The sequence below is a fragment of the Artemia franciscana genome, chromosome 2 (assembly GCF_032884065.1).
Source record: "Artemia franciscana chromosome 2, ASM3288406v1, whole genome shotgun sequence".
Classification (NCBI taxonomy): Eukaryota; Metazoa; Arthropoda; class Branchiopoda; order Anostraca; family Artemiidae; genus Artemia; species Artemia franciscana.
In genome coordinates this window covers 17,462,276-17,476,518 of record NC_088864.1, presented here as the reverse complement: position 1 = coordinate 17,476,518, position 14,243 = coordinate 17,462,276, and the positions used below count along the sequence as shown (strand labels likewise).

Below are 14,243 nucleotides of genomic sequence, written 5' to 3'. Positions count from 1 at the left end.
AATTATTTTCGCAAAGTCACCGGATCAAAATTCTGAGATAGCCATTTTATTCAGCGTAGTCGAAAAACCATATAACTATGTCTTTGGGGACCACTTACTCCCCGACAGTCCCCGTGGGATGGGCTATAAGTTACAAAGTTTGACCAGTGCTTACATATAGTAGTGTTATAGTTATTTGGAAGTGTACAGAGGTTTTCAGGGGGATTCTTAGGTTTGGGGGGGGGGGGGCGGGTGGGGGGGTTGAGAAGAGGGGGATATGTTGGAGGAGCTTTCCTTGGAGGAATTTGCATCGGGGAAGAAAATTTTCATAAAGGGAGCGTAGGATTTTCTAGCATTATTTAAAAAAAAACAATGGAAAATATATATATATATATATATATATATATATATATATATATATATATATATATATATATATATATATATATATATATATATATATATATATATATATTTATATATATATATATATATATAAATAGGAAAAAGTTTTTTCAACTTAAAGTAAGGAGGAGTATTAAAACTTGAAACGAACAGAAATTATTACGCATATGATGGGCTTACCTCCTCCTAATACTCCGTTCTATACGCTAAAGTATTTTTAATAATTTCAACTATTTATTCTACGGCTTTTGTGATTCAGGGGTCATTCTCAAGAAACTGGAACAAACTTTAAGCTTTAGTATAAAGAGCGAGGTACTGACGAGGGGGCGAGCTCCCTCATATAGGCACTGAAAACATGAGAATACAGAAGTTCGTTACGTAAGCTAATTTGTAAGTTACGTATATCTTTTGCTAATAAAAACATTCGTAAAAAATTAAAAGTTCTATTTGCCTTTTTAAGTAACCAAAAAATCGGAGGGCAACTAGGCCTCCTCTCCCGCTCCTTTTTTCTCAAAATCATTCGGTCGAAACTATGAGAAAGCCATTTAGCCAAAAAAATAAATATGCAAATTTCGTTTTAATTATTCATCTGCGGAGAGCCAAAATCAAAACATGCATTGATTCAAAAACGTTCAGAAATTAAGTAAAAAAAAAGAAAGTTTTTTTTAACGGAAAGTAAGGAGCGGCATTAAACTTAAAACGAACAGAAATTACTTCGTATATGAGAGGGGCTGCTTCCTCATTTACGCCCCGCTCTTTACGCTAATTTTTTTACTGTTTTAAAAGGTAGAGTTAAGACAAAGAATCAAACTTTAGCGTAAAGAGCGGGGCGTTGATGAGGAAGCAGCCCCTTTCATATAAGAAGTAATTTCTGTTCGTTTTAAGTTTTAATGCCGCTCCTTACTTTCCGTTAAAAAAACTTGTTGTTTTACTTAATAATATTCGGGATCGTTACTTCTAAATCTCTGTTGTGCAATATTGCAAGCATTTTTACCGTCCGATGCTTTTAATTTTGAAAAGGTTCGGTCATAATCTAGTTTTTTTTAGTGGCATGAAGAATCGTTGTGTTATTTGACTCCTGTCAAACATGTCCATAGAATATGTAAACTCAATCTTTTTGCTTTTGAGGAGCTCGATAATAGTTAAGTTCTTTTTTGGGGTTCTAGTGGTCATTGACTTAAAAACAAGAGGGCGTAGCTCCAGGAGTATTAATTTACAGACGGGGGTTTCAAAATTTGTGGGGTTGGGGCCCATTTCATATTTTTTTTTCAATTTTCTTAAAAGAAAATACCAAAAAAGCCGTTTTTAAAAAAGACAGAATTACAAAAAAAGGTATTTTTCAAAATCTGGATGGGGGATGACTATGACACTATTAATCAGTTTTTTGATTTATTTTAAAAAGTATCGTGTCAAGTAAATATGGCACCTGAAAAACTCAATTTGTTTTAGGAATGAATTTTATGCAAATTTTGATATCCAACTGTATCAACCATCCACTTTCTCTTTTCTAAGAACACTCAAATAAAAATAAGACGCACCAACACTGGGAAAGGGCGTTTGGACCCTAGCTCTCTACCATGATTTGGGATCTTATTATATTTTTTTTTACATTTTTCTAGTAGTTTCAATACATTTGGTTTACTTGGAGTGTATTTCAGACTTTCGCTTAAAAAAAAAGAAGAAAAAAAAAGTCCATGTACAGGCATGGGAAGCTGGACGGGGGTTAGAATTCCATTTAGGGTTTGGAAGAAAAAAAACTATGGATCCAAATTCAAGGAGTTTAGCTCCCATGGTAAGTAGAATAAACTGCCTTAATCTGTTAGTTGCAGTTTATCAGGATTGTCAGTGTAGTACGCATAAGTTGGAAACAGAAGTGATGAGTATGATGACAGGTCTTGTCAGTTCAAACTCGTCATGACAAGAAGGTTAGAAGGGCGACATGTACCCCCGCAAGCCAAAAGATTTGTGGTTATTCACGGTATTCTGCGCCAGAATTCCGCGCGTGCGCAATCAAGCGGTAACTACCGACAGGTGCTTCAGGTAAGTGAAGTGTGGGAGAATATGAAACAGTGTTTCGTTAGGTACCGAAGACCAAAGTTACCGGGAGAAGTTTGAAGTTGAGAGTCGAGCCTTACAATCTTTGTTTTAAAGTGGAACAACTTAATGTAATCATGTTGAGATATTTTATTACATTCGCTCAAATTGTTTTTGTTAGTTCGAAAGCAGTATTAAATAACGGAGGATATGATGGGATTATCATAGGGATTAGTGAATACGTTAGTGAGCCCAGTGACTGTGCTGCGTTTCTGACAAGGCTTGAGGTAAGCCCCTTTTGGTTTATTATTGTAAGTTTTGAATAAAAACATGCATCATACGTGACCACAATTTTAGGGGTACTTGTCAGTTATCCCAACCACACTTAAGATGTCGATCTGGGTAAAATTCGGTTTTTCTGTCAGCGTTCGGAGATAATCCGCTTAGTCTCAGTGAGATAAATCGCTATACAGGTATGTTAAATATATAATATATAGAGATAATTAGGCTAGGTATTTAGATATTTTTGTATTATTCAGAACACACTCAATAAGTGAAACAAACTACGATGTAGGTACATTTTAATTAGATATTATATATATAAAGGTGATTAGGTTAGATTAAGTTAAAGTATTTGATATAATGCACCCCACTCCCCTAATGTGCAAATATATAGCCCAAACTTTTGATAAAGCTAATGAAATAAAACAAAATATGATGAAAATATAATACTTTAATAGGAAGATTGTAAAATTACAACTTAGAATTCTAACCTAACCGTTTGTCTTTGGGCTATGAAACCGGATTTTCTCAAAAAATGTACCTGTATCGTAGTTTGTTTACTTCACTTATTGAGCGTGTTCTGTATAATACAGAAGTACCGGCATTTAATATAATGCGTTCCGGGCAGCCTACTTTCCATAATTATTTGTTGTACTTTCCATAACTTGTTACTGAAGTATTATATTTTCATCATATTTTATTATATTTTATTATGATTAGCCTAACTTCGCTTCTTGAGTGTGGTTGGGATAACTGACAAGCACCGTTTTAAGTCATATAAGGTGCATAAAATAATGAATAAAATTCTTTGCAACATGAGACATTTGTCCTTTCTATAGAATTAAATAAGAAAAACAAGTTTTTTTATCTGAAAGTAAGGAACGACATTAAAACTTAAAACAAACAGAAATTACTCCGTATATGAAAGGGGCTTTTCCCTCCTCAACGCCCCGCTCTTTAAGCTAAAGTTCGACTCTTTCTCTCGTCTCTCCCTTTCAAAACAGTAAAAAATTTTAGCGTAAAGAGTGGGGCGCTGAGGAGGGAACAGCTCCTTTCATATACGGAGTAATTTCTGTTCGTTTTAAGCTCACTCCTTATTTTCAGTTAAAAAAAAACTTTTTTTTAATTTAATTTCTGAACGTTTTTTGAATTAATACATGTTTTGATTTTGGCTCTCCGCACATGAATAATCAAAACGAAATTTGCATATTAATTTTTTTTTTTGGGGGGGGGGCTAAATGGCTTTCTCATAATTTTGATCGAACGATTTTGAAAAAAAAAGGAGTGCGGGAGTAGGACTTGTTACCCTCCAATTTTTTGGTTATTTCAAAAAGCAACTATAACTTTTTAATTTTTTACGAGCGTTTTTATTAGTAAAAGATATACGTAACTTACGAATTAACTTACGTAAAGAACTTCTATATTCGTATGTTTTTATTACGTATATGAGGGGTTTACGTCCTCGTCAATACCTAGCTCTTTACACTAAAGCTTAAAAATTGTCCCAATCCCTTAAGAATTACCCCTAAATCACAAAGGCCGTAGAATAAATAGTTGAACTTTATAGAATTACTTTAGCATAAAAAGAAGGTATTAGGAGGAGGTGAGCCCCTCATATGCGTAATAATTTCTGTTCGTTTTAAGTTTTAATGCTGCTCCTTAGTTTCAGTTGAAAAAAAAATTTCATATTTATTTTTTCATTTAAAAAAAAAAAAAAAAAATGCTAAAAACCCCTGAGGAAAAAAAAACAACAAATAAACACGCATCTGTGATCTGTCTTGTGGCAAATAATACAAAATTCCACCATTTTTGTAGATAGGAGCTTGAAACTTCTACTGTAGGGTTCTCTGATACGCTGAATCTGATTGATTCAGTTAAGATTCTATGACTTTTAGGGGTTGTTTCTCCCTATTTTCTAAAATAAGACAAATTTTCTTAGGCTTGTAACTTTTGATGGGGTGAGACTAAACTTGATTAAACTTGTATATTTAAAATCAGCATAAAAATGCGATTCTTTTGATGTAACTATTGTTATAAAACCTCCGTTTTTAGAGTTTCGGTTACTATTGAGCCTGGTCGCTCCAATACCGTTCGTTATCACGAACTGTTTGATCTTGGGGAATAAATTGATATAAATTTGACGCAGAGGCACATTTGCAGGATGACTTTTGATTTAGACTTTTTTTTTATTAGCGGGTTGGGTTTTGATTTAGCACACAAAGATGGCAAATTATGTTGAAAGAGCATACATGTCGTTCATCAAAGAATACATTTGTTTTTCGAGCAATTTTTACGTTTCTAGAATAAATATATTTGCGGTATGTTTTGGCTTCACATCCAGTAGCCCTTATTAATGAGAAAAAAACAGAAAACTAGTTTAAACAAAAATATAAAGAAAAAACAACAAAGACAATACAGAAAAACAAATCGAAAGGAAAACTCGCATTCAAGCAAAATCCATTGTGACAGAGCACCAAAGCGAAACAGTGAAGTAACAAGGTTTATCTGCTGTGTATATGCTATTGTACGTCATTATCTTCTGATGCGGAATTCTAATAACATGAAGCAGATTTTTATTTTGAAATCTAACGTATTCCGTACGTTACAATCAAATACAGGATAAGTAACTATTTTGTTTTAAGAATCGATTGCAATACTAATTTGGCACGAGCTCATTTTATAGTTATTTGTTACTATTTTCTTCTGAGTCTTATTAAAAAACCTGCGTTCAATATATTTTTGTATCAATTGTAAATGGAAAGATAGCGGGGTATAGGCTGACCCAAGGTGGATTGTCAAACAGCACCATTATTGGTGGCTTATCATCTGGTGACCTAACCAACTTAACCCTTGCTTACTTGTAGCAGAACCAGACGTGTTCCACGCCACCTGGTATCTGAAATTTTGATATTTTGCGTGAACATTTTAAATGATAAGCTCCCAAGCATCGGGTTGGCTGAACTTGTAGATTCATACCACCAACCCTTGCCCCGGGCCAAAAGGAATGTGACACCAGGATTACCCCCCCCCCCCCTCATCCTGACGGGCGTAGGAATCTTTTTTTTTTATATCACTCAGAAGCAGGATCTAACTGCATTTTTCGCACAGATTATTGTTTAATATGTTATCATGCAAACGAGTGCCTACAACTACGCTTCAACAATTGCTGTAGAATAATTTTTTTAATTATTCTTTTTTTAATCAAATAAAAAATTATTATTAAATACAAGACAATACAAAATACAATTCAAAATTAAATTACAATACACTTATACTCCCTCGAAAGGCTCCATGGCCAGGGATACACGGGGGATAATAGGTATATCGTATCTTTTCCAACTTTTCAAATGGCCATCATTTTAAAGCCATCACAGTCTTTGGCGTAGCTTTCAGTATCCTATTTGTAGTTCAAAGCCATACATTTCCATGTTTTCAAACATTTTCGAACTGTGGAAAATACCCCTTTCCTCGGATACTGTAATTTTTACATCCTAATTGCATACCCCATCTTTATAATAATGCTACTTAACCAAATTAAGTTATTCATTCCTTTTATTTTCGTGTTAGCCAACATAACTTATTCATGCTGATTTACTCCTATTTTAAACGACATAATATTCTGAACATCTATGTTTAGCCCTGTTCTTGCACTTTGATCTCTCAAAGCCTTCAACACCTCATCAATGTTGCTAAAATTTTTACCTTGGGCACTCAAATCGTCCCTACAGTTTACTAGGGTTTTGTTCTTGTGACTTGATTGTTCTTCCATAACACAAAACGATTATCATTGTCTGTTGTTAGATACTATATTAAAAACAGTTAAAAACATTGGCTTTCCCGTTCCTTATATTTTGGAGTTAGTAGAGAATACACCGGAAAAGGTGGAAGTGTTTCCTGTCATGAGAAAATGATAAACATCCTACCACAGGCAAAAATTAGAAAGCCCATTTTCTAAATGATAAAAATAATATTTTCAAATGTAGGTATCACCTCCGAGGCATGGATCTTTTATGAGAAGGGGGGGATAATTTTGAGAAAAACGTCTAGAATAGGCAATTTACTAGAATGTTTCAAGAAACTGTAGAAAGTCCTATAAATCTCGACATTTTAGGGGGAGACACGCTCACGCTCCCAAGGTATTTATACCTAAAACGATATAAGTGGTAAGAATAAAGAAAAGAGAATTAATTTAAAAGAAAGGCAGACTAGATTATTTCAAATGTTAATTTCTAATAAGCCGCTAAAAAACAAATGACGTCACTGAGCTGGAATCTTAAAGTAAGTAGTAAATTTAAGTTTTGCCTTTGAATATAATATTTAACAATTAGATCAAACTAGCTAGACTGAAGCAGTAATGATGGTTCGAAAGCGTCTAAATTAAACCGTATAAAAGTTCACATTAAATACTGAAGAATGGACGAGTTTATTGCCAAAAAATTGTCACACTAACACAAACCGATAAGGAAACCTTTACACAATGTCACATGCCTTAGGTTAGGTATAGTACTGAAATGCTTCTTATGGTATCTTATCACCCCCAAAGCTGAAGAGCCCCTTATTTTTCCATTAGAGCCTTGGCAGCTGGACCCTAAAAAAGTCCCAAAAAAGTTACAGTAGCCTATATTACGAACGAGCTTTCAGTTTATTTTAAACCAGTGAAGATTCTCCTTGTCAGTTCTCTGGGTTTTATCTTATCTATTTGTAGACTGAAACATCCTATATATTCTTGTTCTTTTCATTTAATGCTCATTTTTAACTTCCATGGCAGACATTTTTTAATGTTTTCTGACATTCATTTAGAGATCATAGCAGAGGTATTTAATACCAAGCCCGGTTCCTCTTTATTACTTTCAACTGTCGTCAAGGATTTCATTCTAGAAAGCTCTTGTTACAAGATAAAACGCCTACAAACACATTTTATTGTTCATATTTTTGCTTCAGCGACAAGAAATGGAGTATTTTGCTTGACTCATCAGCAAAATAGCGCCTCATATTACGTTAATAAGATTTGCAGAACTTTTTTTTGACATGATTTATCAAACTAATTAAGAAGTGGACGAAAAAGAGTAACTAAAATAAATACAGGTGTACTGCCTTACCAAATATCCTTTTGTCTAATCAAATAGAAGAACAATGTGATTTATTAAGAAGAAAAGTCATAAAGGTGGTGCTTTTGTTGGTCACTTGTTCTAAAGAAAAAGTAGAGGTCCCTTTGATTGTTAGAAAATAAACATTTTAGATTCGTGTTCCTTAAATCTGGGTACACAGATCTGGCTTGGAGGACCCACTTTGGGGAGTGATTCCGGAATCATCTTGCCTAGGCTGTTGGCCCTTGGGAATTCTTTAATATAAAAAAATTAAGCATTTGCAATAGGAAGTATTTTTGACCATCGTAGACAATAAACCGTCATCAATCATTTCTATTGAGGTTTTCGTAAATAATTTTATTGTTTTTCTGGACAATGCTAAAGAATGTTGGATAAGCAGGGCTTTCACTTCTAGGGATGTTATCCTATTTTAAGGAAAAATCACTTCTTTTAGGGACACTCATTATAAATCTAGGGATTAAATGTAATCCAGGGTAAAGTAAGGATATTCAGAAACATTTAGGGAAAGTTTGATTTTTTTCAAATGAAAGTCTGAAAAAATCTCAAAGATTGTGTACGGTGTGCTCAGTTTTCGAAAAAGCTTAGGCAGCAACAATGGCTTACGTTGCTAAGTGTAGCGTGAAACTGTCGAAATTTCAAAAAAAACTGAAACGTGGAATATTACTTAGGTAGCTTAGTATTTGTTTTAATTTAAAGTAGTGGCTTTGATTGGTGTAAACTATCGACATAAGGGAGCATTTGTTAGGCTATGCAGCAATTGTAGAATAGAATCAAACGACCTGTGCCATGCTTGCCTTAAGACTGTGGAAAAAAAATCTGATCCTTCATCTATAAATAGTAGGGATCACAAGATGGTAAAATTCTAGTTTAGCTACTTTTTGCTGTCTTGGAAAGGGGTTAAAAAATGAAACTTTCAGGGATTGGTCTGAAACTTTCATATACTAAAGTATACCCCGGAAAGATGTTTTGAAGTGCCCACCTCTACTCCTTCTCTCTCTAGAAGGCAGTGACTTTTGATGAACCTTAAAAATCTTTGTGTTCTAAAAGTTAAACCTTGCAAAATAGATCTTCTGCTTAAATGAAGTAGAAAAAAATTGTTTTCAACTTCACAACTTTACTCAGTCCAAATTTATGGGGTTTCAAAGACTTGCAAATACATTTCCTAAATTTAGAAAAAAACCATTGATATGGTTTAGAATTAAGGTTACGCTCAAATAACAGGAAATGTATTTTCAGAATTATGACCTGAGAAAAAGAAAGTGATAACTGAAAAATAATGTAAAATGTTGTAAATATTAAAATGCTTGACATAGATCTGTCAAGTAGGCGAATTTCAAAGACTTAGAACTCAGAAGAGGCTTAACTTAGAAGCTTGGCAATACCTTCCTAAAGTATGTTTTTGTTCCTGGATTCATTTCTGAAAGTATCATTTTCATAACCTAACCCCTTTCTAAGATTGCAAAAACAATCTTAGTTAGAATTTTACCTCACAAGATTTCGTCTCTACAAATTCAGAGCTTACACCAACATCAATCTTTGATGAATGTCACATCTATCTGATGTACAAGCTGATGTTGTTATAAGCAGGATACAGGGAGGTGACCTTGGGCAGTCAGAAACACAATATTTTTTCTATCTTCCAAAATATATCAGAGTTTAATTTAGTATGGTGGTAATTCGAAATAATTGTCACTATGTCAAGTGGTGACAACTATCCTAAAAAAATGCCAGAGTTTCATTCAGTATGGCTGTAATTCAAAATTGAACTGTCGTTAGGTCAAGTGAGATTGAAATCATAGTCTCATCTAAGGCAAAATATTCCTATTTTCTTGGGAGAACTCAGATCTAGAGACGAGGAATTTTAGGGAAAATTTATATAAAAATAGGGAAAAATGAAATCGGAAAGTCTCTCACACTCTTTGATCCTAAGACCAAAAACTGTTTCAGTTGGATTTAAAATCCAGATGGTAAAAGTCTAGCCAGTTTGACATTGTTACCACTGCTGGACTGAACGAAAAAATGGATACTGGAATGCCATTGTCAAGAACGGTTAAAAGTTAGAAGTCCGTATCAGTGTCGTGTTTGCTGATGCTGTATCCTAAAATTTATACCCAAATAGAAAAAATTCCATTTTAGTATGGTGAACCCTTACCTTAGACCTTAGATCTCCCTGTGCCTCCAGAGGCACCCAAGGGTTCTAAGATGAATCTCCAATCTTCCCTGTAACTGGCTGCAGTGACAATGTCTTCCAACTCTGGTTGTAGGGAAGCATGACGTTGACGCAGGTCGCTGTTGAAGGTACGACAAAGTGTGTTTTTTGGTCGTCCTCTGCGGCGGGTACCTCTAGGTAGCCAAAAAATGCTTGCTTGGTAATTCTGGTGTCGTCCATGCTTAGTACGTTACCTAGGTAGCTCCACCTGGGTCTTCGTATGGTTTTGGCGAGGGATGGCTGCCCCGTGATGTTCCTTATATGTGCATTTGTGACTTTCTGGATCCAGTGAATACCAAGAAGCCTCCGGAGACAAGTGTTATTAAATTACTGGATTCTCTTCTCTTGGTCTTGGTTGAGATGCCAAGTCTCCGATGTGTAGAGGAGGACTTGCAGGATGTTAATGTTGAACAGGTGAAGTTTGAGCCGGAGAGAGAAAGTGCTCGATCTTCATGTTTTATTAAGCCTGTTGAAGGTGCTGTTAGCCTGACCAATTCGGGCAATGACTTCTTTGGCTGTGGATCCTGTATTTCCGATGGTGCTGCCAAGGTATTTGAAGTTGACTACCTATTCTATATCTTTGTCGCCGCATTTGATTTTCATAATCGAATCGCTTGTGACCATTCATCTGCTTTTTGTTGAACATTTGAAAGTAATTCCTGAAGTCGTGTTTTGCAGTTTTCACGTATTGCAATGTCATCAGCAAAATCTAGGTCGCTGGGCAGGCGATCATTTAATTGTAGCCCAGTTGAATCGATGGTGGACCCATTTTAGGTTGATTTGGAGGGGGTGGGCTGTGTTGAGACCCTATCAAAATACACAACTGCTTATACTAAACAGTATATTTCATCGACTGAACTTAAAGCTTTAGACCCTTTTTTCCGGGGAACCCTGAAACGATCAGGATTGTCGCTCATGCTACTAATTTACCATTTGCGATACGTTTTTATAGGATGTGGTATGTCTTTTCGTCGTACCACTATATGGTCCTTTTTGACCAAAAATATGGGAATAATATATTTTGCTTATCTGCGCGAATTTAAATTTTTAATAAAACAAACTTGATTTGTCCCTGAAAAATATTAAATTTATTTTTAACCTATATTAGCCACATTTATTCATCTATCAATCATACTAAAGCTTTTGATTGGAATTCCATACTAAACAAGTGAATTATGACGCGACCCTTCTCGACCATCCTAGGCTTAGTCTAATTGGGTATACTTCAAGATATTACGTTAACATCTGAAGTATTTTAACTATAATATGAAGGGGGTTGGAGATTGTGAAGTGAATTATTAAGTTGTAATTTTCGGCCATTCTTTTGTAAATAGCACATATATTCTATAAACTGCTTCAACTATTGATACTAAGTTTGAGAAAGACTCCAGCGACTTTAAAACGATACTAATCTTCTGATAAGACCTTAAAACTACACACGAACCTTTTGGCGGCTAATGTTTGCCCGAATTCTCTTCATCTCTATTTGCTTAGAAAGCACCGAGAGTACAATTGTAAGAAATCGTGTGATTCATTAACCTTTTGTTCTTTCAATTGGCTTAAAATTTCCCACAGAAGAATCAAGCAAATGTGATTTTACTTTTTCTTCCTTTTACTGGCTTAGAGTTTTCTATAGAAATCCAGGAGGGCTATTTATTTTTTTAAAAGCTGGATGTTGCTTGACTTTCCTAATGACGTACACTTAAGGGGTAATGTGATTCCCCTTTATACAAATGAAATAAAAGCCCACTTTTTACCACTGAACTGTAGGAACGTAGTCTTTTTTTTTCTTTGGAAGCACCTTGTAAGTAAGAAGTGTTACTACTAAATGTCAAGTTTTAATAAATATCAGCAATACATATCACCAATTAGGTTCCTTTTTTGGTACTGATTTGGGTTTACCTTTTTGTCCAAAACCCTGGAAAAGCCGTTTTTGTCACATTCATGCTTTTATGCCTCCAGACTCATACTCTGTAATTTACTTCTTTTTTTAGCATCTTCGAAAATGGCTTATTCTTTTCGGCTAGAAATTTTTCTTTGTTTACCCTCTCAAGCTAACCAAAAAGAAGAAGAAACAGAAAAAAAACATATCCCATGGCAAGGTTGGTCAATTTCTTGGGGGAGGGTGTAGTATTCTGAATACTCTTACTCAGACTACCATCTCATTGACAAGAACACGTTCACCATCAGTTAATTTCGTTCAGCATAACGAAGTTAATGTGTGTGAGCATAAATAGTTTATGTCAACTTGCATTACGATCAGGAACATACACATAGTTATTTATATGGGGGGGGGATAGTAAACATCTATTTGATAACTTTAATAATAATAAATTAAATAAGAGCAATATCATAGTGCCTGGAAATTCAATGGAATTGGGGATTTCACTGTGGCCAGATCCCACCCCCCTCGTTTACATTCCTGACTTATATAACAAAATTCTGTTTAAAATGTTAAAAAATCTGAGAGTTATTTTTTCCAAAGATCTCCATAGTTTCATCTAGCTCACAACTACTCCACATTTTCGTAACCTGTAGCGTCTAAAAATGCATTCCTGTGGCCGAGTTAGACTACTGCACAACATATTTATGAGTGAATCTTCGGAAGAACTTACTGCCCCTTCTACCACATACCACCATGCAGGTGCATTAACATAGGTATGGTAAAGACCATGGTACTAATAGAAACTCCAGCAGCACCACAAGGGGCTACTCTCTTTCAAGCGTCTGGTGCACATCTTGGAGTCTCACTTACTCAACCAAGTACGACAAACTTTTGCCACATGTGATGTACTCCATGTGGTGTATATGATTTTTAAAGTGGCCGAGTAGCCAAGGCATGCGACTTCTGGGGTGAATTTTGTAGATTTTTAGTTGACGAGCATATTCTTATTTATTGTGCTAAAATAGAATTATTAAACTTTCCAGAATCTCTTATAGTCTGTGGTCAAAGGTGGAGTCACAATACCTATCTATATAAAATACTCTCCATGACATACGCATTTGCATAACCATAATCGTGAAATTTCATAAAATGCAGACTTGACCAATAAGTTAAGTTGGAGATAAGCGATTGATCCTTTTTTGAGTGGAGATCCGACTTAAAAGCAAGAATTCACAATGCATTCATTGGAACCCAACCATAAGATTTTCAGAATATTTTCAGCTCAGTTAACTTACGAAGGTAAGGGTACCATAAATATTCTTTTACAACCTATTAGCGTGTGAACAAAAAAAAACCAAGGCTTTCAGGTCTTATGTCAAAATACCCGTGAAGTATAACTAGATACAAAGCCGCCATTAGGAGTATTGTAAGTTTACACCAATTTGAAGCTTGTTAAGCCTCTGTTTGTCGGTCCTCTCACCGCTTGACCTAGAGGTGTTAAAAACATATAATTATGTATTAGATAACATACCGCCGTGAAATTGATGTTACCTCTGATTGATGATCGGAATCTCGTCTGGGAAGACTTTTTGTTAATTTTTGCAAGAAAAAGTGAGAAATTAAATACTTCTTAATATTAAGTTTTATTTGCTAATCAGGATATACAAATAATCGTCGGTCCACATTTCAACGTTAAAAAAAAAAATAATAATAATGAGTAAGTCCGTAGACGATAAGAACGTATCAGAATTGACCTGTTTTTGCATAAATTTCAAAACGATGTTGTTGTAGCAAAATAACATTGTTTCTTTCAGCGAAGGATAGTTGCCCTAAGCTCTAGAAAACTACATCAAGTTTGAAACTTTTCATTGTTTGAGAAGGCTAGGGGCGTAATTTTCTATTGGTCAGGGAGGCAGCTGTTCCCCGAGAAACCAATCCCCCTCCCCCAGCTAAAATTTAATTTCTTCTAAAGTCTGGTCAAAACTAAGATATGTCTCAATAATTCAAGCATTTACAGAAATGGGTCTTTGGTATATTTTTGCCTTTACTATATGGCTCATTTTTCTCTCATTGTTTACAATGAGATTGTTTTACATGTTTACTCTCATTTTCAATTGAATTGGGAAAATTGGCTCTAACTTCGGCCCCCTCCCCCAGGATCCTGACAAAATTACGCCACTGGATAAGGCTCTGGGTATAGTAAAATCTCGAGCCTGGTGATATTTAAAAAAGCTTTTTTAAATGAAAGTAAAAAGGAAGATGAAAAGTCAAAACGAACAGAAATGATATTGTACATGAGGGGAGGTGCCCAGGCCTTTATGTTAAAGTTTTATAACAGTTT

The 14,243-nt window shown here is 34.9% G+C and overlaps 1 protein-coding gene across 3 annotated transcripts in view; it reads left to right on the top strand.

The window, feature by feature from the left end:
- LOC136037991 (calcium-activated chloride channel regulator 1-like) overlaps nt 1-14,243 on the top strand; it is a 215,792-nt gene that overhangs the window by 17,038 nt on the left and 184,511 nt on the right. For 2 of the 3 annotated variants that reach the window (XM_065720910.1, XM_065720900.1), the window contains exon 1: nt 2,449-2,705. The exons of the other annotated variant lie outside the window; for it this stretch is intronic. In XM_065720910.1, the coding sequence (XP_065576982.1) occupies nt 2,556-2,705 (150 nt within the window). In that variant the 5' untranslated portion in view covers nt 2,449-2,555. Of the gene's footprint in view, nt 1-2,448; nt 2,706-14,243 lie in introns of those variants that run through there. 3 annotated transcript variants of the gene reach the window in all.